Genomic DNA, 24,927 nt, shown 5'->3' on the forward strand with positions numbered 1-24,927 from the left:
TTAAACTAAGCTTTGAAAGTAAAGGATAAGAATTTCATTATAAGAAAAATTAAGGAATACACATTGTTTTTTTTTTTTTTTTTTCTGCTCCTAGTATAATTCAGTGCCAGAAGTGAGTTTTTTATTTTTTATTTTTAAATATTTGGAGCCTACTATTATCTTAGATATACAAATGGAAGGAACTATTATATTAAAGTTATAAAAGCTTAAAATACTGTTTCCGTGATTGTCATATTAACTTCAAGCTCAAATGTAGCTACCTCAATAAGCCTACAATAAAATGAATAATTATTTCATGTCCTGCATAGCGTAGTACTTGCCTAGTGTACATAATGTTATCAGTTGCTGACACTGCTGTGAAAATATATATGAGAAAAACAAATCAAGCTTTCCATGCAGCAATAAATGTTTTGTATTTTTCAGTGTTATTATGAAAGACATACTTTGAAGCTCAAAATTTTGTTTCTGTTCAGAAAGCTGCTTTCTTTTGAGTTTATACAAGCAAGTAATCCTGTAAAAATTAATGGGATTAATTAAAATACACGTGTTTGGGACGTATCTATGACCATAACAGAGATTTACTTTTTCATACCTTATTGCATAAATTTTCTTGAATTTCCTGCAAGATTTTTAAGGTATTTTATGACTTTGTTTATAAAAGGAAACTAGGGATTTCTAACCCAATTACTTTAAGGAAATAGTTGAATGAGCATATTCCAACATTTTGCAAAACATTTCTATTTCTTAGGTAATTATATTTCTCAACAAATATATTATAAGGAAGAATTTACATCTTTAGTGTTTCTAATTCAAAACAGAGATAATTTTATTCTGTAGTTTTTACTAATCTTTTGCTATATTCAGTTGAACGATATGACTAACACCCAAGGAAGAGCAGGCACTTCAGCTGTTGACGTCAGCATATCTGAGTGCAGCAAGAAAAAGCCGTTCCCTGTTAATGGCACCTTCGTTCTGGTTTTTACCAGCCTGCCTGCCTGCCAAACATCCTTGCTCTGCTCTGATGGCAGCCTCTGTGATAGTTCCTGGGAAGCTGGTGCTCGCACGTGTGCCAGGGACTGGCTGGTGACTGCAAACAGAATTCCTGTCTGGACCAACCCCCTGAAGAGCTGGGTCTGCTGCAGCTCCAGCTGCACAGGTACAATTTAAGCTAAGTGTGCCGTCTGGTTTTCCAAAAGCTGAAAAATGTCACTGTTGGTTACCTGGAAGTAATCAGAAATTTTAGTCAAATTTTGAAAGGTTTTGATTTGCTTTTCTTTTTAGTGGCTACATCAAAGTCCAGGGAAGGAAGGCTGCCCTTGTGGTTGGTGGCTAATGGTAAGTTTGCAAATAACTGACGCACACAGACATAGTTAAGACTGGAATAAGTATCCATCAGAGACTACTAAATAAGAAAGAAAGAGTGTTAGGCAGTTGCTGGTGTCTACAAGGATGTTTTAGAGATATACAAGTACAAAGTACGCGCTTTCCCTGTTCATACAGCTCTCTGCAGGCGTCCATTGCTGACCTCGGTCCCAGACAATAGAAATCTGAGTTTTAATTCGGGAAAGAGACGTTCAGTGTAAGGGGATTTGAAACCGTTCCTCCGCCCTCAGGGAAACATCCCAACCGTTGCATGTGTTCGGCCGGGGCAGACAGCCCTACTGTTCATGATTCACCTGATGCAGAGCACTTGAGTGCCAAGCACAACGCAATCACCTGGTGGCTGGGACAGATCTCGTGTGTTGGGGGGGGGGCACCCGGTTCTCTTCTCATGGGTGGGGAAGTAGTCCATGGAAACCGGAGCACTGAGAGAACGAGAGCAACTTCCTTCCAAATCTGTTACAGAATCATGGTGAGAGCCCTTCTTCTGGGGGTGGGCAGAGAGAGGACTCAGAGAGTTCAATACAGGCTACCTGTGTGTTGGCTGAAAATCCTCGTGGCCAGGCTGCTGGCCGAAGGAGAAGCAGCACGTCCTCACCCGATGCTTCATTGTAATGAGAAAAACAGCTAAAAACATTTTGGGTCATTGTAAACAATTTTCTTTTCCAGTTTGGCTACTGAACTGAAAAATCAATTATTCCTACAGCCCTGCTGGAGATCTTGGGTTCAGTCCTCAATTCGTCTGCCAAGGTTGCAGCGAAAAACATTTGTAAGGCTGTAATAGTAAATCAGATGCCTTTGTCTTCTATATGCTGCACTCATAGGCTTTGGACCTAATTGCGCTGTTTTGCTGGCCCTTGCTGTGATAAAATATCCACAGATAATGAGATTTGAATTCTGGGAACTGGATGCTGGATGAGGGAACCAGTGGAAGAGAACATGAATTTTGCAGATTCCATGTGTTGACATTATTTATATAAGACATCAGCTGAAGACATGTAAGGTCAAGCATGCTGAAGTATATATATATATTTTTACATGGGATATGATTCAAAACAGCTATCATAAATAGGTATGAACTGTTCTGATTGATGCTTCTGAGCAGATATTCTCTTGAGGCAGTTTTGTGAGGGCTTTCTCATACCTTTCTGAGGTCATAGACAGAAAATGGGGTGGGATGAAATACCAGTCTGCTGTATTATGATAAATACCAGGAATGTTTGGAATGCTTACAGGACTACATAAGCTCTTGGAGAGCCTCTGAAAACTGCAGAAGCTATTGGAGAAGGCATTTGTTACTCTTGTTTTTTTTTTCTTTTCTTTTCTTTTTTCCCTGTGGTATTTATTTGTATTCAAGTCGTGGAACCGGCAGATTCTGAACATTTAAGCAGTTGCACAGATATTCTTGCAGTATCCAGAAGCAGCCCTGAAGTAACCTGGCTCGTTCCCAAACTGCAGCTGGACTTTTCTTTGTTTAGAAGAAACAAAACAACAGTGGTGAAATGCTGCATAAAGAAGAAAAAGAAGTTCAAATGTTAATGCCCAGTTAAACACTAAAAACAAACAAACAACAACAACAAAAAAAAGAAAACCACAAGACAAACAAACAAAAAAAGAGCTGCAACTTTTCTGTTTTACTCTTTAGGACTTCACATGGGTTACCACAGGTTTGTGGGGAGGACGGTGCCCTTTGCTTTTTCCACGATTCTCATTACAGAGGCATTATGGTGGCACCCTGGTTTATTAACTTCTTGAGGCTAGCAAGTTAGATATGTGTAACTCCTGGAGCTGACTGGGATATACATTTACTTTAACTGAAACTTGTGTTCTGAAAATGCGGATGGAAGTTTCACGGTCTTTTCCCAAAGGGGCCTTGGTTCAGTCTGGAGCACAGCTCTGGGAAGTGTTCTCAGGACTGGCACTGGCAACTCCTGGTTTTTGTTTGTGGGAAGGAGAAAGTATTTCTGCTACACATGTACCTTTACTGTTGGGTCCCTCTAGTACCCTTACTACCCATGCTATTAGGTTTTTACTTGTCAGCCCAGCAGGGACTGCTGGAAAGTGCACAGTTCATTGGAAGGAGAACTCATGAGCCCAAATAACTGTGAATGTTTCTTTTCTTTGTGTATATTAGACCATAAACTAAGTACTATACCAATCCTTCTGAGCGGAGAATATTTTCCCTGCTAAATACATATCTTTGGGATACATATTGGTTTAGCTATTTTTAAATTAAAAAGTCCTTATGATGGCTAGTCATGTAGTCTGCCATGGGGTTTTTACCGTATAATGTCATTTAATGTCAGTCACTTCACAGAGATGCTTTTGCTAAAGGCGTGCTTCGGGCTGCTGAGCTCACAGGCTTGTGCTTTGCCTGATCTGTCAGTTCCGAGCAGACGTTCCCTACAATCAGGTTAACTAGTTGTAGCAGAACTGATGAAGCCAAATCAAATGAGCAGACGTTTACATTTCTGGGATAATACTAACCACATCTGGAGTGATACGAGTAAGAAATGTATATAGAGGAAGAAAATTCAAAGAGCAATGTTTCTACAGTAGTATCAATATTCCCTGGCGTGGCTGTACTTGAGGGGGGAAAAAAAAAGTCATTTACTTCATTTGCAGTTACATCTGCATTCTTATTAAGTGTTATACAATAAAATGCATTGATCAGACAACTTACAGTTGAGAAAAAAAAAAAGGTATAATGACTGAATTGCCTTAATTAAATACTTGTACTGGTCTGCTGGGCAGAGGCTACCTGACGCCCTGAGTGAATCTGCCATGGTTCAGATAGACTTCCTGGTTGCCTGTAGCATGAATTTTGGGAAATAAAATACAGAAAAGGGAGAAAAGAAAAAAACTCCATCAACTTTCCCATGAAAAACAGCCCCTTTTGCAAAATAAACAATCTCCTGTCATGCCAGCAGAAGATAAAAGGAGTGAGGTGTAGGGTAAATTAGCAACTTGTCAAGGAAGGCTTTTGCATGGAGATGACATGATTGGACTTGAGGCAACACAAACCCAGCAATTGATGTACACGTGCTACAGCAAATCCCTATTTTTTTTTCTCGCTGTACCAAGGATGAGTGAAGGTAAGATGAAAGGGGATGCCTGTCTGACCGAAAACTTCTTATTAGCTCGGTAAATGCTTATTAATTTAAGATCACGCCTGGTGCCACGCCGCCAGTGACAACGAAATCCTCCCTGCGCACACCGGCTGCTTCCCCGCAGGCCCGCCACGAGGCACTGGGATCCGCCGCTCGGGCAGGAGCTTTGTCTCAGCTTTACGTGCTTCGCTGCTGCTGCGGGGGCTCAGCACCTCTCTGAGCACAGCCCTGCTGGTGGCCATGAAGCCCTGGTCCCTCTGCCCCTACTCCCGGAGGCACCTGGGCTCTGTAGCCCTCCGTTGAGCTCCTCGTAGATCATTTTGTTTCCCGGCTAAAGCACCCTAGCCTGTGTGGTCCAGCTTAACACATGTCGGTGTAATATCTGGAGCGCCTTTGTTGTTACCGTGTTCCGTCCTATTTAACCATTCCTACTTAGTTTTTCTCCAAACCTCCCTTGATGAATGACTTCAGGAAAAATTCTGGTGGCCCCGGTGGAGGTTGTGGCCTTCCCCATCTGCCTCCACGTTCCCTTTGCCAGCTGTCTGTGAGGGAGATTTTTCCCTCTCCGAACCTCAGCGAGGTCTTTCTTATGCAGGTGTTCACTCCTCCTGTTTTTCACCGTACTCTCCACTAATCCTAGTCAATAGGACACTGAGGGTTATCCGGATACCCTTTAAATTAATTGGAGAGTGATCACAAATGAATAATTATTTGAACTTTCTTTTCTGTCCAGAGAGAGCAAGTTAGTACTTCATATACATATTCATACGTAGTGTGAGGCCTTGTGAAGCAAACAGGAGAGATGTCAGGGCAGCATCTCGGTAATCTCTGCTGCCTGGGGAATGGCTCGCTCTGGGCATCGTCAGCTTTGAACGGGTCCCTTTGAACCAGAAAGGAATTGCAGTTTGTTCCCCTCCTCTGCTTACAGGACTTTTGCCCAAAGAATTTAAGGAATTTTGTGGCTCCCTCTCTGTAAAATACATTTATAATCTGTATCATACAACATGGCAAGATCTTAACTCCTGCGTGTTTGTAGGTGTGCTGCTGATATTCAAATTACTCAATGGGATTTCAGAAATCATTCCAGAAAAATTCACCTGCTCTCTTATATAACTCATTTATTCTAGGGGTCACCACAGCAATGAAAGGAGAAAGTGCCATCGATAGCCCAACTAGATTTAGAAAAGAACCCTACAAGATCATCTGCCCTTGATATTTGCTCGTCTCTCCCTCCCCATTCTTCTATAGAAATTGATCCCAGGTGCTCAGAGTATTTAGGCGTAAAACAGATTTTCTGCATTCCTGAGCCTTCCTGAGAGGGACTGCAGCATTGTTTTTCGAACTTCCTGTTATGTTTTTGGTAATTTTTACTGGGGAACTGGGCTGTGCGTGAAGCCAGGTCTGGAGCCCCCACTGTGGGAATTTGATTTTCCAAGTGAAAACCTGGGACGTTTCTCCAGGGACCGGGAGCAGGGGAGGGGAAGCACGTTTGTGCAGAGTGGCTTTACCTCTGAAACGAGGAGGAGATTCCCTTCAGAATCTGAGGGATAAAATGTGCGTTTGTGCTTTCCCCTCGCTGCTGTCATTCCCCTGCAGTCCCATCTTCAGGACCAGTCTCTCTAAGACGAGGAAGGAGCAAATGCTAATACTTTTGCTCGGGTAGGAAATGCATTTCCAGGGCATGGAATTGGGAATCTAATAGGAAGACTGAGGAACGTGGGAAGCTTAACGTGACTGCGGTCTGAGCCTTGGGGCACGATGGATGGGGCACGCTGTGGGTGTCCCTGCGCCTGCTGCTGTGTGGTGCTGCGCGTCCTGCGCTGCGTCCTGCGCTGCGTCCTGCAGCTGGCCTCGTTGCAGGAGGAGGAAAGACAAAGCTAAAAGTGGCAGGCGGGCGATAATGATGCTTCCCACAGCTAAATAATATTAGAAAGCAATCAAAAAACAACTCCCAAACAAACAGAAAAGTGCTTTCGCCTAAAAAGTACCTCTGAACAAAATACTTCGTAAATGACTTGAAAATTAAAGCTGTCCCACCTCCCACGTACATGGGGATTAGTTTCCTTTACAAACAATTAAAAGCTACACACCAGCTGTGTTTCAGTTGTGAATTGTGCTCTGTTCGGTTTTCTCTGTGTCTTTTTAAGTTTGCTAAGGTCTCCGTTGATTCCACTTTTTTGTCTCCCACTCTTCTGTTAATGAGTGGTGTGGCTTGTAAGTGGCAGCCACTTGCTGACAGTGACACTTTTTTAGCTTATTTCTGATTTAAAACCGTTCAGTCACCGTTTTCCTGAAGTTTTGAGCAGTTCCCGACCTGACGTTCAAAATCAGTTCCTGAAACATTAACTTCAGTACTCTGGAGAGCCGTGTAAATGGGACACAGAGAGCAGATTTTGGCCAAGGAGGAACCTTTCTTTCCCCCTGTTTGGGTGGCATCAAGCTGCGCGGGCCAGCAGAGCATCACCTCGCTGGAAGCTGGGGCAGAACAGCCCCACTGTGCTGCTCGGCATGCTCGTATAGGGCGATAGGAAACATACACTTTGCTTTTTCTTCAGTAGCATTTTGGCATACAAATGTGTTCTGAAAAATCATCTCCTAGCTGTCAGAACTGTGGTGAAGTGGGTCAGTCAAAATCTGCATGGACAGTTATAACAGTAATTTTCCCATTCAAGAGACAGACTTCCAGTGTTTGCAGTGTCAAATAACCTCAATGACACTCCTAATTTTTCTGATTGGGATATATTTAAGATAGTTCAGTTACTGAAAAGGAGCACACTAAGCCTCGTCAAATTCAAGAGAGCACATCATATATTTTACTTGCTCCTCAGAGTGGCAAGAGGAAAAAAAAAACAAACACTACAGTAATTTTTTGTTTCTTTTCCAAAATGATAGACATTTGAAGCTGGCATAGCCACTAACACGTTTTTGTGTTTTTCCATCTGCATGTGAAATCCATCTGTTTGCAGAAATTGTTTTTACACAGTTCGTAATCCCATTGATTCTCAGATATTAGAGATTGTGTCTATAATGGCATAGGAAACCATTTTTATTAAGAATCAGGAACTGAATTAGATAATTAGATTTATTGATGGGAAATTAAATTTAACAGCGGAGAATTGCCTTAAGTTAGCGTAACAAGATTTTCATTATTCTAAATGTAAAAAGTTTCTGCTTTAGTAGATGCTTGCCAGCTAGTGGGACACGAGCTGGCGTGCTTGCCTGGAAAACGTGATTCTTTGAGCACATCACTACAGTTCATCCCAGCCGACTAGATTTTTCTTGATTAATCAAACATTTTCTGTTTTAACAGCCTTTCATATACTCTTTTTATACTTTTCATATGCTCATATACTTTTGTTGTAAAACAAAACCAGACAACAGAGATGTTTTGTGTATACAACTCCCTTCTATCTGAGGCAGGACTGATGCACCATTTCTGTTGTGTCTATGATATGTTTCGTGGTCGTAATATATATATATATTTGAGCTGTGTATCTCTTAGCCAAATTCATGTGAATTTTCTAGGTGAAAGCCACCTTGCTGCCTTGACTTGCTAGCTGAAACGAATTTCAACTTTTTAAAAATCAAAGTTACGTATAACAGGCAAAATGTGAGCAGTACATATGTGAGAAGGTATGCTATAATTAATTAACATTTTAATCTGAGACTTTATAGGACAAAAGCATTGGTGCTAATACCTGCAGGAGAAAAGGGAAACAATCCCTGCTGACTACATGGGACCAGCGTGCTCTGACGTCCCGTGCTGCAGCTTGCAGTTGGCATAAGTACAAAGGAACAAGTAGAAGTGTGGTTTGCTGGGGCAGATGTCAGGAGAGGGTGGCCAGCTTCCTATCCAGGCACTGCTGCAGGAAAAAAAGGGTGATTCCTGTGCCCCAGCTCTTGTGGGAAGCAAACATGTACCAGATGGCAGCCCAGGAAAGATGCACGACCCGTGCTGTCAGGATAAAAATCAGAAGGGCCTTCTTAAAATCAATTTGTGCTTTTGCAGACAGCCACTGCGAGAAGCACTGCGTAGCCATTACATGATTACAGTTGCTTAAAATCCCTGCAGGCCAGGGAGCTGCGTGCTGCAGGAGGGCAGCCCAGCGGGCACCCGCGGCCCCTGCTCCTGCTGACACGCGGGGCTGGCCAGGCATGGCTAGGACGTGCGTCGCTTGAGCACGTGTGTCGTTCGGGGCTCGTTGTACAGCATTTGACATCTGAGGCGTGCTAAAGAAAAGAACGAAGGTTGCTTCCTCAAGTTCTCCAGCAGATGCAGGGAACGGCTCTTGTCAGGCTCAGGGATCTTTTCGGGTCCCAGGTGGAGCAGTCGTGGTCTGTGGGCAGGAGCTGAGCGTGTACAGGACGTCAGCCTGGGATGTGCTGTTTCAGCTGGCGGCTGGAGATGAGGCTGTGGAAAGCCCCAGAGCTGTGGCTCCGATCGTGAGGGATTACTGGTGAGACAAAGCCCTGTTCTAGCAGGGGACGCGCACGCTGCCCGAAGAGATGAGCGCTGCTGCTGCTCGTGCGTGGCTTGACACCACATCAGGCGCTGGTGCTGCTTCTCTGCCAGTGGCAGCGCCCAAGCAAGCCCAGATACAAGCATATTTTAAATATTGGCTCCAAACGCTGTGAAAATACATCCCAACAGCTGCAGCCAGTCCTACATCTAGCTCCCGAGGATCCTCCACCAAACACGGTGAGGTTGTGTTCGTACCAAGTCAGCAGATGAACGTTTATGACTGTATCAGATCGGCTTCCCTTGAGAGAGGAGGGAGGTGTCGGTCTGAGATGTTGCTGGCGTTCCTGGGAATTTGGCATCTAAACACGGTACTATTTAATGAACTTAGTTATGTGTTGCCTTTCCACACATCTATGCTGTTATGCCAGTGAAACATGCAATAGGTCATTGTGTGCATGTGAAGCTTCATTAATCACACAAGAGAAAATAGTTCTTCTACTCAAGTGCTCAACACGCAGAAAGCAGTGTTCCTCACCAGGGTACTCCATAGGAGAGCAAATTGCCCGAGAAGTTTTGTACAGTTTTACACGAGAAAGCAAGTGTTCGCATTCAGTTGTGCATGGTGCTGGCACTCCGCTGAACTTCGGATGCCTCCCGCCTTGTGTGTCTGTCCAGCAGCATCTCTGTCTGGCTCTAGAGAGCCTCCGAAAATGGCAAGGAGCACGGAAATGCCTTAGTGTGGTGTGGTGGTGGCTTTCCCCTGTGCGATGGAGCTCAGGCCACACCTGCATGTGAGGTGTGTCTCTGTAATTCTCCTGTCAGTATTCAAAGTTTCTGAGCAAATGTGATGGGCCTGACATGAAGTGTTTGTACATTTGTGTCTTCTGACTACCCCCCCCAAGCCAATCTGCTCGGGCTCCTCATAATGTCTAACTTTGTGCCATGCTCCAGCAACTGTTTTACTGCGCTGCAGTAAGCCACTACAGACACAAACCCTTCCTGCTTGCAGAGCTGCTTCACGTGCAGACCCTGCTCAAACCGTCCCACCAGCGATCAACGGGTGGAAACTCCCTCCAGGACAAACCCCACAAAGGAAGACGAAATACCGAAGAAAGACTGCAAAGCATGGTAAGCACAGCGCATGCCAGGAAACACTCAGCAGGGCAGCATCACCTAGTAAGAAGGAACTGTGTATCCTCTATAAAAATATTCTATTTTTCCATTCCTGTAAATTTTCCCATATATTATAATTTTTTTTCTCTTCTAAAGTAACGGTGAACTGTTACGCTTATGGTAGTTCACTAATTCCCCAAATGACTTATAACTTGACTTGTCCTTTCATTTTTCCTCTTCATACTTAAAGCTACTTCACATTGGGTACATCTTCCATTCGCATGCTAACAATACTCTATTGAAATCCATAACAATCTCCTTGTTATCTCACTGCCAGCCTTATTCTTTTTTGCACTTTTTGTTTCTTCGAATTAAAATATTTCTGCAAAAATACAGCTATTCAGATATACCGCACTCATTCATAAAATCTTCGATTCTGCCATTGTGATAACTTTTCAATTGTGTTGTCTTTATTGAGTTACTTTCTTAGCTGTTATTTCAGATTTCACTATTTTAATATTTCAGTGCCTGTTTCGACATAACTTCTTGATTGTTCACTGGTCTTTTAAGTCATAACTCAATTATGTTTTTCTGTATCCTCTCAAACTTCTGAATTGTTGGGCACCCTTGCTTGGCTTTTCTCATATTCTCTTTAAGACTTTATGATTGATTCTGGCAAGAATCTCTCTCTCTCTCTTATTTTTCCCGGAAGTTCCTTCTATTATCTCTATAAAAACTCCCATGTCAGTTCAATTGAACAAACTGTATTTGTACCCATGAAAATGCAGCCAGCCAGTTTATGATAAAAGATTTTTTTTTTGTAAAGCATGGCATTAACTTTCCATTCTCATGCATTTGGAATTTTTTTTGTATTTTTTCCAGTTTATGTTGGCACCGTTATTCTGTTTGAAGACATATGAATTTTAGGAGAGTAATTTCAAACTGAGTGCTTCCTGTATGAGATGGGACATTGTCAGGAAGATGTGACTTCATAAGAGATGCTGATGCTCCCTCCCTTCAGCCACCCTCCATGAAGAGGTCCTCTTGTGACCAAGATATCTTTTCTGTAGTGATCCACACCTTACAACTTTTGCACCAGTACATAGAACTGGGAACCTTTTTCTGAAGTTCTTGTACCTCAAACGTGTAGAATATTGCTGATTTCTGCACAGATTTGTTTAGGTCCAGCAAGACCACTGAACTGCATGTTTGCTAACTTACCAACTGTCTTTAATTCACCATTTGAGGAAATTTATGATAAGAATAGTGGTAGAAAATAGTATAATAATATAAGCAAGCAAATACTTCCACTTTTTTATTTTTATTTTTATTTTTATAATAACAGAATATCTCAAAGGATTTTATGGAGCAGTCATCATCATCATCTCTTCCACTTACCTGGTAGGGAGAATGGAAGTGCAGTGATTTATTTAAGTTGCTGAGAGCAGGATAAGGGCATCCAAGTCTCCAGGGTTTCAGTCCTGTCCTGCAACATGTTGCGCTTCTGGCTGTGTTGGCTTTTCTTTTGTGTGTTTCACTTTGTTTTCTCACTGGATAGTTGTCTTAGGAGAAAATCAGATAGCAGTTTTTTTACCACAGTGTTTCACAGTGCATATGAAAAACAATATGAACACATTGTGAAGTGGGCTGGAGAAGTGGGCTGTGGCTGAGAATAGGAAGATGCAGAATTGCTCTTGAAGATTTCCTGTAGCAGTGTGTCACCAGGGAGCTGATTAGCAGTGTCTGGGGACAGTCAGTGGTATGATACATTTGCCACTTAAATTTTAATAGCCTATGAGTCAAGATATCTTCTGAGTCTGAAATTTCTTTCTGCCCTATTTCTTTTCTTTGGGGTGAAAAAAAAAAAAAAAAGTTCCTAAAAGAGCTCAGAAGTAATCTTTCTCTTTAGTCTACTGACCAGTAAGTCCCTTTTAAAGGGAATAGACAGCACAAAGAATATTTGCCTTACAAAAGATTTGTTTCACTTCCAGTGTAAGTATGGATATTATGAAAGACATGCAGAAAACATGTGGTAGGAACTGCAAATGGTAGCAGCCTTTATGTGAAAAATGTCCACTCATGCTATGGAAAATCACTGCTTGCTTTGGTAAATTTTCCTTTAGCAGTAGCCATGTCAGTTGCCAAAAGTCTAGGACACGTTACGAAATGGTGAGACAAATGTGCCCCGATGACTCTTCATCTTATTAGACATGCATCCATATAAACTATGCAAGTGATGCAAATAAGCAGCAATGTGGAAGGTATCTGAAGTGTGGCTGGTTTTACTGATGCACCATGACTATGGTAGTCACTTGCAAGATGCATGTTTTCTTTAAGAATTCAGATATTGAGTTCCTTTCAAGTCAGGCACCTTTTTTTTGCCCAGCCGGGAGCTTTGATGGCTGTCAGACTTGTGGACGGTGTTGGGCTCTCACTGCTTCCGTGTGGCTGGCCTTCAGGTGGCTGTGGTGTGATTGGCAGTGCTGGGGAAGAGCATCCCCTCTAATGAAAGCCCAGCCAAATGCTGCGTGTGTTGCCTTTGGGGTGCTGGCTCTGCTGGCTGTAGACATGAATGAGCCTTTGCTGCTGCATTTCGCAGGGACCCCCTAGGGATGCTGTCAGTCCCACTGCGAGTCTCCCACAGACCTCTCGGGAAGGAGAGCTTACCCGTGGGTTTCAGGGATGTCCTGTCATCTGAGAGTTCAGAAATTGCATTTGGCCCCTGGTAGAGGAATAGAGAAGAAAATGCATTTCACCTTTTTTTGTTTCTTTCTTTTTTTTTCTTTTTTTTTCTTCCTTTTTTTTTTTTTTCCTCTCTCTTTCTGCTCCTGTTCCAAGAAATGTTCCCCAAGAATTGCTGTATTTTTCTTATGGAAGGATAAGTGCTAAAAGCCTACTCAGCCTTAGTGCAATCTAAATAAGTAATGACAGATATCTTGTGATGAGTCCCACTGTATAATAGAGACCTTTTGAAAGACCGCCTTTGTCCCTAAAAAAAAAATATGCCATTTCACATCTGAGACAAAAAATGAAAGGGGTTCTTAATCTCTTTTGGAGTGTCTAATTTAGATATTTTTGAGTCCATCTCCCTATTTTGCCAGAGGCTTTTAGAGAATCGAGGCTCCTCATATTCCAAATAATACCTTAATCATGTATCTAGAACACCCAAAGTGGTATCGCTGGATGTTCCTGCTACCTGCATGTCACCCGGGTAGGGACTACCTTCTGCTTTCATTTCTCAGGGCCCTTTCACGAAGGCTTCTATTGTCAACGTTTTTCTTTGGACTTCTTACATTAATATTTGAGAACTGCAGTGATGAGCCTCCCATGTCTTTGCACATCATCTCCGTACTATAATGCTGTTCATTTCAGCATGCACTGGTTAGTGTGGCCCAGGGTGCCATTTGTTTTCAGAAGCTGTAAATCCTTACGGATAAAATATGTTCCTTCTCCTGTGCATGAAGAGAGTATGTTGCTTATTTGGCTAAGTGCCTGTAAAATATCAAGCAACGCTCTGCATTAAAAGAAAAGAATTATCTAGATGAACAGCCTCGCTGGTTAGCTGTTTTGTTAATGCTCAGTAGCGACTATGTTTTGCCTTTCCATGTAGTGTTCTTTCTAGCATGCATTAGGGGAATAGAAATGATGGGGTATTTACAGGTGGAATTCCTTCTCCAGGGCTGTATTTGCACTGTGCTTTTAATCTTACAATGGGCAAAATTAATGTGTAAGGAAAAATGTATTTTGGTATCAAAAAAGTGCTGTGTGTGTTTATGCTGTTGGGTCCCATCTGTCATTCATCCTACATGAAGTAACTGACCTTTTTATAGAGAACTTCGATTTCTTTCTTTAAAATATGTTCTTACTCTGTTATAAATTATAGTCTTCATACAGGAATCACTTGATGAAACTTATAGCCTGCGTGATGCATGAGTTTGAATAGACCATAATGGTCTCTTCTGGCTCTAAAATCTATGAATCTTTGAAAATCTCATCTAATTTAATAAGTGCGAAAGTACCACAAGGATTCACGTGGGTGCAGTGCCTCCATGGGGATAAGTAAGAACAAAACAGCCATGTTGGGTCTGACCGTCATCAGAAAGTGTGTGTGCAGCAATGGCTATAGGTGGTTACTCGGGGGGGGGAGTAGGAACAGGGCTTTGATATGTGTTATTTTCTGCTAAATATTTCTCTTATTTTCTGTCATGTTGGGTAGAGCAGACGGCTGGGGAGACTCTACTTGTTGGGATGTTTTTAGGATGCACAAAAAACATTCTCTGGCCTGTCATCGTTAACCCCGTGAGAGAGGACTGTACAAATATGGGTGCTCCTTGTCTATTTCATCACTCCTCCAAGCGTACTGATGAGCTTCCTCCTCGCATTTTAAGAAAGACATTTCCAAAGATCCTTCCCTCACTGAGAGTCAACATTTCTCATGAAGAGAGCAGCCCAAAGATAACCTGTGTAACCCTGCTGCATCTGCTGAAGAAGACGATCATTGAACCTTTCCTCCCCTCCACACACCAAAAAGTTTCAGGAAAAGGGCCCGCTTTCTTTGTTGCATTTAATTTCTCTGATGAAGTGGTATTTGTAAGCATTGACCCATGCTGTAAAGGTCAAGTGATCTGCTAATGATGTTCTTAAATGTGACCTTCACAATATAGACATTTTTGTCCTTTACTGATATCTTCCAAAAACTAAAAGTGCTACTTCCATTTTTATGCATCCGGATCAGTCCCTCCCAAAACATCTAAATCACGTATCTCCTTTTCCACGGGGAGTACATAACTACCATATGTGTCTTAAAATACTGAAACCCTGGATTGTAGTTCTCTGGCAGCTCTGCGAATGGAATTAATTTCTTCAGATTTACGTCTGTGTAACTATTCAGTGTTCACCTCATCACTGAGTGACTGATAATAGGTATATCTGAAGAGACTGGTGTTTGAACAGGAGGTGCTTTGGTTATGATGTATCCAGGGAAATCTGCAGAATAGCCAGCACATTTATAAGAAATCCTCTGATTATTTATAGAAGTTAATTGTCCTTTCCACCCCACCCTACGCCATCCCCTGCCTCATTTAACACAAAGCATGTTTTACCTGGAAAAGCAGCAATTGCCGCTGTTCGGGCTGCAGCTGTAAGGCCAAAGGTGCCCACACGATGTAAGCGGTGTAGCCAACATATCATATTTGCCTGTTGTAATTATTCTTCCTCCTAACACTCTCTATCCACTAGATTAATCAGTGACACCTCATGCTGAACAGAGAGAGATGATTTTGACCAAGGGAGGTAAAATGGAACGTGAAATGAGAAAAGAAAAAAGAATTAGATCCTGTACTGTGCTCCCGCAGGTTTATATCCCTTTCCCATTTCTGAGGAGCAAACAATAACCATCCCAATTGCATTTCCTTTGCTTCTTCCTCTAGTGTGAAACAACTCTGTGCGTGAACATGTGATTATAACATGAGCAAAACCTCCCTAGAAAAACTAAGGTGAAAAAAAAACAACAACTTGAGTATTTTGAGACGGTTCTCTCGCCGTCTCAAGAAAACAAGTGATATTTGGTGCAGCAATGAGCACAACGCAGCTTAAGAGGCCGGCATGCTGATGTGGCCTTGGCTGCTGTGGGGTGGTGCCGCCACGGGATGCCTGCGGGACCCGGGGCTGGCTGGCAACGCACAGCTCCTCTCAGTGCAGTGATTCACACGGGGCAGTCAAGGTTAAATGGGGTTTAAACGCTTCAACTAATCTGAATTTTCCTTTTTTTAATTAAAAATGCAACATTTCACTTTTTTTTTTTCTTTCTCTCTCTCAGACTATGCCAGTTACCCCAAACTTACCCTATATGTTTCCAAAGTTTGCCACAACTCCATTTAAAATCACTGGAGCTTGACCTTTGTAGAACGGTTTGGGGAGCCATGACCAACTAATGCACGTAATTTTCTCCAGTAGAAATAAATTCAGATGTAGCAAAGGATTTTTTTTCTTTTTTACTACAGGCTTAGAAAGGAACCCAAAAATTAAAATTAAATTTTAATTTGTTATTCATTCCCATAGTTTAATTATGCAGTGTTCCTCCAGCAATAAATGTTTTAGTCTAGAGTGATTGTTAATTTATGAATGTATTCTGTATTGATTTTTAAGCAAAGCTATTTAAGCAACATCACCTTTCTTTCAGCATTTTATCTTTAGCAGGCTCAGGGTATTTGAATTTCTTATCTTCCAGTTCTGGTTCAAGGATTTATTAGAGCAAAGGCCAAACATAATTACATTAAAATATGAAATAAGTCTTATAATTGCAAGCAGATTTCTATAATACAACAGATGAAACCGTGCCATTATGATGTGTAAGGTTTCCGTGAAGAAGAGCTGTAGGTCTTTTCAGCATGTTTTCCCTTTTGTTGTCACAGTAAATTGATTATCAGTGCTCAGAAACGTGGGTTTTTGGGGGGTAGAGAAGTCTGGGTGACAGTTGATGAAGAACAGTGGGTTTTGGCTGGTTTTAAATGGAGAATCCCATTTTAGGGCTGTGGAGCAGGGGCTCTGGCCTTCGCAGCTAAGTGTGCACCAGGGACTCGCCTCCTTAGCTGTACCCACGAGCAGGCTTCTCCCCCGGCCTTGGTAACACTTGCCAGCTCCCGAAAGTAAGGGTTCCTCGGCCCGAAGGCACTTCTCTGCCCAGGCTGCATGTAGCTCAGCCTCGAGTAACTTCTGCCCTCTGTTTTCACGGCGTAAAAAATAAAGCGATGAAAGCAACACCTCAAAGTAATCCGGGTTGTAAAAGGAATAAAGGCTCTTTCTGGGGCCAGAGATAGCTGTAGTTATGAATTTCGTGTATTTCTCAGTTTGAGGGGCAGGGCAGACAAAGGCAGATGTCAGACTGGGAGGATGGGAATGAGAAAAAGAAGGCAGGAAAAGTGCTCCGTACAGAAGCCTGCCTGTCACTGAAGAAATGTGACAGACAATAATAGAATAATTGTTTTTTGTTTGTTTGTTTGTTTCTTGTTTCTGTAGCCCCAGAGACAAGAACAGTGCTTTGTGGAGGGGTCACTGAGGCGCAGCACACCAGCCCCGGTGGGCAGAGACGCGTCCTGCTCGGCACTGCTTCCTGCCAGGGAGCCCAGCTACAGGAGGAGCCCTCACCGCAGCAGCTGCAGAAAATTAAATTCACGTAGAGGTAATTTTCTATCAGAGAGTGACCTTGGTAACCAGAGAAAAACGCTGCACCCTCGTTCTTTGACTGCTTTCCGAAGGCAGACACGATGTCAGCCCTGGGTGCTGTCCCCCCTTACCATGAAGGCAGTCCCAGCAGCTGCAGGCGTTCCTGGGCATCCCTGGGTGCATCCTGCCTGCACCGGTCGGGGCTGGCATTGCGCTCCTTGGTGCATCTTCTAGTATTAACATTTCCTGGATCAGCGTAGCTGTGTGTTCTGTTACATCTAGCCGCTTGTCTAGGAAGCAGCTCACTGTGGTTACAGCACAGCCAACAAGCAGGTTAATTAACCCAAAGCACATTGCCCAGACTGTTCATTAGCTACAGCCATCCCTCATCTCAAATAAAGCAGATCTGTTTTCCCAGGTGGGCTGGGATGCTTTCCAAAGCAGCCTCCGGGGCTTTTTCCTGTGCTCCGGGGGCACAGCTCTGCACGGGGAGACCTGCACTGCCAGGGGAGCTTCATTTCCTCCATCGTAAAAGCACAGGGGCTGTTCTGGGACAACAAATAAAACCAGGAAAGGTTTTGGGGCCATAGGGAGTGTCATTTGCTCATCGGTGCCACTGCTGGTCTGGAAGCAGGTAGGTAATGGGCAGGTTAGAGCAGTTTCGGAGGTGGCCTGATACCTACAGGGACCTTTCCTGCCTTAATTCATTTTATTTTGGTACTTGCACCTTCTGTAGCAATTTGAGGTTTATGTACACCAGTAGCAAAGGCAGTGGCTTTGGAACATCACAGGTTGAGATGAAGAGGATTTTGCAGACAGATGGCAAGACTTGTTTCATTTTAGAGAATGGGAACAATTCCAGGGAAAAGTGTGAAAAAACATGTAGTGATTTCAGGTTCTTACTGTGGTCTCCTCCTCCCCGTAATATGCATATTTTTATGTTATAAACTAAACAAATCCACCTGGCTGTAAAGTTTTATGTAGTCAAACTGTTTCACAGTGAGAACAATCATAGTGTGATCTTAAATGGGGCAAGAGAGATAAGTCTAATTGCTCATTTGAGCAGACTCTTATAGATTTCTTGAAGAAGAAGAAATAAAACCTGCAGGTATGGCAGAGAGAACAAAGCGTAGGAAAAAAAATATCATTTGTTGCAATATTTATTTTGCCATCCAGCATATAAATACTACATGAGTTAGGGAGAGCACTACACTTCTCTTAGCTATGGGATCTAGCAAGCAATGCTGTTTGTTGGTTTTGGGGTTTTGCAGTTCCCAGAGCTGTTACATCATTTAATACCATGTTGTTAGTTGTCACACCTGGTTACCGTGGTTTACATCAGCTGCGTCGTGTGATGTCTCATGGAAATTGGCAGCGGCTGGGGAAATGTTAAATAAGTGCAGGCAAACCCTGCACTGGCCATTTTTTTCAGTCTCTGGGGCTGGAGGTTCCCAAGCAGGGGAGTCTCTGGGGGCTCGCCTGGGGCAGGCACTGCCAGCACGGGCTGGGCTCTTCCCGTGGTGGCTGGGGACCGGTGCATGGTGCCTGGTGGCCAGCAGTGTCCAGAGCTCGGGCCCGGGGTAGGAAGAGTCCTGCTGTACTGCCAGCATCAGCAGGAAGCGAGCTGGTACAAAGCATAGCAGAAAGCTTTGAGAAAACTGCTAAAATTCTGAAACGCACGTGGTGTGGTTCATGGAACACAGGTTTTCTATAGGTATTTATACACAGAAATCTTGCAGAAAAAAAAAAAGTGTACTTACAAATAGAAAATTCCCACATATACAGAATTTTGTTCTGATCCTTATTTGCCTTCAGAAATGGGCAACTTGGCAAGTGCAATGTTGTGCCTCTTTCTTCTTCCCATCCCATGTTTTTAGCATTGATTTTTCCAGTGGGTCGACTTCTCTTCCATTGTTACTGCAGGTTTGTTCCTGTACCGCAGCAGTCTGGTTCGGGCAATGTGTTTCCCCCCGTGGTGCAGTGGCTGCAGAACCGCGCTGACATCTCCGTCCCGCTCTCCATGTCCTCGCGCAGCTCAACAGCTCGTGCTCTCGCCCTCGCTGCAAAAGGTGGGTGCTCCGAAGCTGATGATAATTCATTAAAAGCCAGCATTAACCTTAGCAATTTACTTCGTTCTGCTTTCCGAGGCAATTAAATTTTAAACCCATTTTCTGATTGTTGACCCTCGTATTTGACTGTTAGAAGAAGCATTGCTACAAACACAGCTGTACCAGGAACATTGCAAATCTGGTCTACAATTTAATTTATATTAGAAGATCGCCTATTAAGCAGGCTAATCATTTTTTTTTATTTTTGCCTAAATAAAAAAGTGTATATTTCTACTATGAAGTTAATGATTTCATAGCTTCTAACCTAACCTGAATTCTCACTGTTTTGAAACTGTTTTTGTATTTGTCCAACATTATTCTAAAGCAGTTGAACATATTCAAGCATGGAGCATAATCTAAAGAAACCAGATTTCTCTGCTGCCCACAGCTGAAATGGTGCTGGAGCGTGCCAGCCATCCTGTCAAGTCCTAGGTGTAAGTTAGTTATTTTCAAAAGTAAGCTACATTTAGACCATAATTCATGTCATAGCACATGACCTACTGCAAGGCAGGCTGCGTGATCTGCTGCAAGGGTAACAGTCCGCATGGACCAAACGGATACAGGTGCTCGAAGGGGTTTTTGGGTGTCCGAGCTGCTGTCAGGCAGGGGCTGCTCCATGGCATCAGCTCCCCTGGCATGGGGGGGCGCAGGATTGTGAGCTCCTCCTGTGCTGCACAGAGGTGCTTGTAGCTCTGCAGCTCGCCTCCTGTAGCTCCTCCTGGCTTTTAAGAACAGACCTTCCTTTGACTTTGTGGTTCTTCATAGGTGAAAATAATTTCTGACAGAACATAGTAAGTTGGGAAGTTATTTCAAGACTAGCTTTAGCTACACGGCAAATTGATTTGGGTGCAGCCCTCCCACAGCAGCCCTGATTCCAAAACTCAGCTTTTTTGCTTGTATTGTTGAAAGTTCAGCAAACGCGATAGCTGCAGTTAAAGTGTTCGTGTCTTGCTGCTGAAGAATCCTTGCTAAATAAGCATCTGCAGTTAAATGCCCATCAGGAGCAAGTGAGACTGTCCCACAACTCTTGAGCAGGTTAAAACACTGTCACACCACTGCAAGCATTGCTGGTCTCTTCTGCATAGGGAGGAGGGACACCTTCACCCACCTTCTTCAGGTACCACTGATCTGGAAATCATTTTGGACAACAGTTTCCCCAAAAGGAAAGAATTTCCCCATTTCTGCTTTGAATTTGTGAACTGCTGAGATCTGAATTTTGTTTGTGTCTTACAAAAAGACAGCAAGTCAGTGTTGGCCTTACAGTCTTATGGGTCAGGTAGAGGGGTCTGCAAGGTAACTGCACCATTACAAAGCTATCTGTGGGGGGTAGCAACTGCAAAGAAAGCTGTTTTTCCCCAGTTTAAGGTAACGCATGGATAGACTGAGCTGATAAGAGAGACAAGGAGTTCTTGGCAGAACACAGTCTGCTCGGGTGCGCTGGCCAGCACTGGGCAGGGTTTGGGGTGCGGTGGGTCAGGCTCTGGGCTCGTCTTCTCCCACCACACCTTGCTCCCCTCTCCTGGGGGAGGATTTCTCGTGAGGATCTGTGCTCGGAAAACTCTGGATTCTCTGATCTGACAGACTGTAAGAAAGACCACGGGTTTGTGGATTAAGGTACTTTGTTTTGCTCTTAACAGCACCGCGGCTGAAGATAACATCTCAATTCCCCGTAAAGCTTTCTGCCACTTTTCATCTTGAGTTAATGCTTTGTCAACATGAAGTTTTATATAAAGGGTGGGTGCTACTGCTAACACTTTCGCATTGTTTTTCATTAGCTATGTATGCAAATTCAAGCTGTTTCTAGGTCAGGGGGAGCCTTAGGCTTCCCATCGCGTGTCTGCACGGTGCTGTTTGGAGAGTTGTGCGCACGCACCTCGGGGTCTGCATGTTTCTGCTATTTACTCTTCTATACAAAGCAGTAGCAGAAAACCCCTCCAACAACTTCTCTAGCATTAGAATGAAATGCTATCTCTAACATAATTCTTTCTCTTTTTTAATCTAAAAACAAACTAGATACATCTCCCTTGAAGCTTCAAATCAATAACCTAAAGTAATTGCTTCTCATAAACTGGTCTCTGGATTGATGCTGATATTTCAAAGAGTGACTTCTCTTGCTAAATGCAATAATGCTAATGTTAGGGCAGAAACAATTACAAGCAAGGTGTAAGTTTCTTTGGCTTCCTTTTTAAGGTAGAAGGTTAGGAAGCCAGACTTTGTTTCAGGTGATACAAATCATTTGCGTAACAATTGAAAATTTCATTTCTCTTTTCTACTCAAATTTAACTCTTTGCTGAAGATGCACAGTAATGTTTGCCTTGCCTGTGAGATGAAAGATCTGCTTAATGATTACAAATTGCTTTGGCAATTTGTCACTGGAAGCTTTGATCGTGCAACCTTGTCATTAGTGGTTGCTTCTCAGGTGTGTAAGGAGAGCTGCTCATCGGGGGTGGTGGGAGGTTCTCCCTCCTTGCCTGCTCAGCCCCGCGTCCAGCCCCATCCCACAGCACAGAGCAGGGCTTACGGCTCCCCTGCTCCCCGTTTTGCCTGCACCACGAGGGGAGCGCCCCTGCTGTGCTTGGTGCTGGCGGTACGGGCTCTGCGTGCAGACCCAAGGACGGTTCCGGTGGGCAAGCCTTGCTCCTGAAAGCAGAGTGCAACACAGCTTGGTCCTAGTGCTGAGCACATCCAAAAATATTTATCCACCATGCACCCGTTCTTGAATCATGTGCTACATTTTGATAACTTTATCAAATTCCACTTTAATGAAAGTTTAATCAAATTATTTTTCAGTTAAAGGGAGGCACGTAATTAAAACAAACTATTTTTTGTATTCTGTGCATGCTTTTCCTGATTCTCAGGGTTCCTTCTTTTGGGGATGCGTTTCTAATGAACCTTGTTTTAGTTAATTATTTATGCTGGGTACCTTGTGTTTTTAGGTTAGAAAATTAACACATTTTGATGTCAAAATTCATTATGTTGAAGTAATATCAACAAGGCCATATACAGAATTTGACCTTGCTGATTAACTGAAGTCTCAGAAATATTTTTTTTTCTTTGCTTTTGGGAGTTTCTGTTCACTTTTCCAACATCTAGGACTTATATGTGTAATGAATTTCATTATACAGATCTGCAATTAGCTGCCCAGTATACCTAAATGGGGAGAATTATTTTAATCTTTAACTGTTGAAGTGTTAATGAAGCAGAACCCCTTGCTTTCTGTGAGTAGATCTATTCATAAATGCTGGGACATATACTTTGTAAAGTAGCAGTTTGGTAACTTCTCTCATTTGTCCCTACAACACGAGCAGACAAATACTGTCTGTATATCTGGAACAAGTGCTTCCATAAGTGAAGCCTGTGCTTCAGTATTACACAGCGTGTCCAGACTCTTTTTGCTAGGCTGTCTCCTCCTGTATACTTCTGTATGCCAAACAAAATGTGACCAGTCCCTAAAGTCCAAGAGGCATAACTTAAACCTCTTCTCCTTTTTCTGAGATGTGGGCTTGCTGCTGGTGATAAAGGATCACTCCAGTATGCTGGAGGCGGGCTTTGGCACTGGTACGGAGCAGATGCCTATGGTAACAGAATGGATGTAGTCATGGGACTTTTTCCAACATAGAATATTTACCTTGCTAAAAGGATTTTAGGACCGTTACTCTATAGGTGGCATAAGGAAATGGTCTAAGGAAAATAAAACCTCACTTTTTTTTTTTAAAAACCATGTTTGAAAACTCCTTGCTGTTTGGTTGCAGTCTCCATGGGATAAGCTTTCATGTTCCAACATCAGGTTTTTGAATAGGCAATATAAGATGAGGCAAAGGAACAAATATCAGGAAGTTTCAGAGCAGATACTCTTTTTTTTTGTCTTAATTTATTTTCCTTATTGATGGATTAAGAACTAATTTGTAAATAGACGTGTCTTCTGCCAGATGAAAAAAGCATTATAAAACAAAATTCCCCATTCACACAGGCTTTGTGCTGCAGAGCTATTCATGCTCACATAATTAATATTATGCCACATTTTATTTTCTTTAAAGCTCTGCTTAACTGAGGAATCAGACAATTTTTCTGGGTAGCTGGTGAAGTGCAGCGCGATGTGTTAGTGGTCTGACAGCTTTGGTAATTTAATTATCAGGTACATTCCCCTGGACAGCTAATTGACCAGCTCAGTGTTTTACATGCAGGCACCTTTGGCAAAAATATCTCCATGCCACTACCTGACATCCTCTTTGCTATGTCCTGTGTATTCTGGGTCTCCAGTCCACCCTGGGAGCCCAAATCCATTGGACAAGCACTGGGAGCACGGTGAATGTGCAGGGGTGGGGAACATCTGCAAACACAAGTGCTGCCCCACAGGCGTGGTGTGCTCCCACCCCGAGAGGCTGCAGGTCTCCCAGGGTCAGGAGACAGCGTGAATCTAAAAGACATAAGGGACAAGCTGTTGGTGTTGTCTGTAAGACATCGTCCCACCTTTCCTCAAGGACTGTTACTGCAGTTCATAGCAGTTACAATGAGGAGAATCGAGCAAAATAAGTGGGTCTTTCATTTGGATAGCTCTCTGAACCATGAAAACTGCTTCATTTGGCTACACGCCTGTAATCTTCATCAGCTGACGTTATGTACCTTACTGTCTTTTTAAAACCTTTTTTAGTCAGCAAAAGTTAAGCTTGCCACACTTCAGCATTATATCATCACCAGCTCCACAGTGTTATCGTTAATCTTGAAAACTATAGTTTGACTCCTTTAATCTATGCAAGAAAGCTGCTTTAGCATCGGTAGCCTTTACAAGACATCAAAGTATATCATGCTCAACACAGCACCACCTTGATGCTTGCATTACATAGGCAATTGCCTTTATTGGTTCCTTAACAGAGACAATACACCCTGCCTTCTGCTAAATATCACATATTAGTGCACACACCTCCATGATATGTGTGATTATGTATTTATTTCAGTGATATACTGGTCTGCTGCAGAGACTAACGCAAGTCGTAGCTGGGCTAACTGCTTTCTGCTTGTGTGCTTCGTTACCCGTTGGTTCTCCAACCTTCCTGTTGACAGCACCAGCCGCTAAACTGATGAGAGGCAGAGACGGACCTTTTGTCTTTTTTGTGACAAAGACAGACTTTGTGACTTTTTGTCCTTGGTGAAGCAGCAGTCAAATCACGAGGCAAAGTTTTTACACGCGATGAATCTTGCTTTATGTGTGTCGTTGATAATCTTTATACGTGCACGAGGCTTATTATCCTTTTTCTTTTTAGATCATACTTGTCAGGAAGCGCTCATAGTTGGGTGTCCATCACTTATGTGATGCTGATGCTAATTTAAAGTGCCGTGTGTAATCACTGGCTCTGCTGTGTGCAGGCTAATGGGAGAGGTGCCTGTACAAGAGGAGAGGTCCTACGTTACACATGGCCCTACCCAACGAGGAAGGAACCAAGGTGCCTCCAGGCCTCTCCCCTGTTTTTGGCCCTGGCACCAGTGGCTTCCTAAAGAACGAGTACAAGCTTGTTTACACACTCTGTCTATTCTCCACCAATAAACTTTAAAATAAATAAATATATATATATTTATTGTAAATTGTTTCATT

At 43.0% G+C, this 24,927-nt stretch overlaps 1 protein-coding gene across 16 annotated transcripts in view; it reads left to right on the plus strand.

Moving 5' to 3' along the window:
* The window catches only part of LOC310902621 (uncharacterized protein), a 56,713-nt gene that overhangs the window by 20,404 nt on the left and 11,382 nt on the right, over nucleotides 1–24,927 (plus strand). For 8 of the 16 annotated variants that reach the window (XM_083844464.1, XM_083844463.1, XM_083844461.1 and 5 more), the window contains 3 exons: nucleotides 987–1,156; nucleotides 1,282–1,335; nucleotides 14,282–15,525. In XM_083844464.1, coding sequence (XP_083700590.1) covers nucleotides 987–1,156; nucleotides 1,282–1,335; nucleotides 14,282–14,697 — 640 coding nt within the window. In that variant the 3' untranslated portion in view covers nucleotides 14,698–15,525. Of the gene's footprint in view, nucleotides 1–986; nucleotides 1,157–1,281; nucleotides 1,336–1,500; nucleotides 2,972–9,961; nucleotides 10,081–10,947; nucleotides 15,533–17,082; nucleotides 17,864–17,994; nucleotides 18,944–19,152; nucleotides 19,299–24,927 lie in introns of those variants that run through there. The other 8 variants (XR_014586821.1, XR_014586822.1, XM_083844457.1 and 5 more) reach the window with 7 other exon arrangements.

This window comes from Anser anser (genome assembly GCF_964211835.1).
Source record: "Anser anser genome assembly, chromosome: 7".
NCBI classification, from domain to species: Eukaryota; Metazoa; Chordata; class Aves; order Anseriformes; family Anatidae; genus Anser; species Anser anser.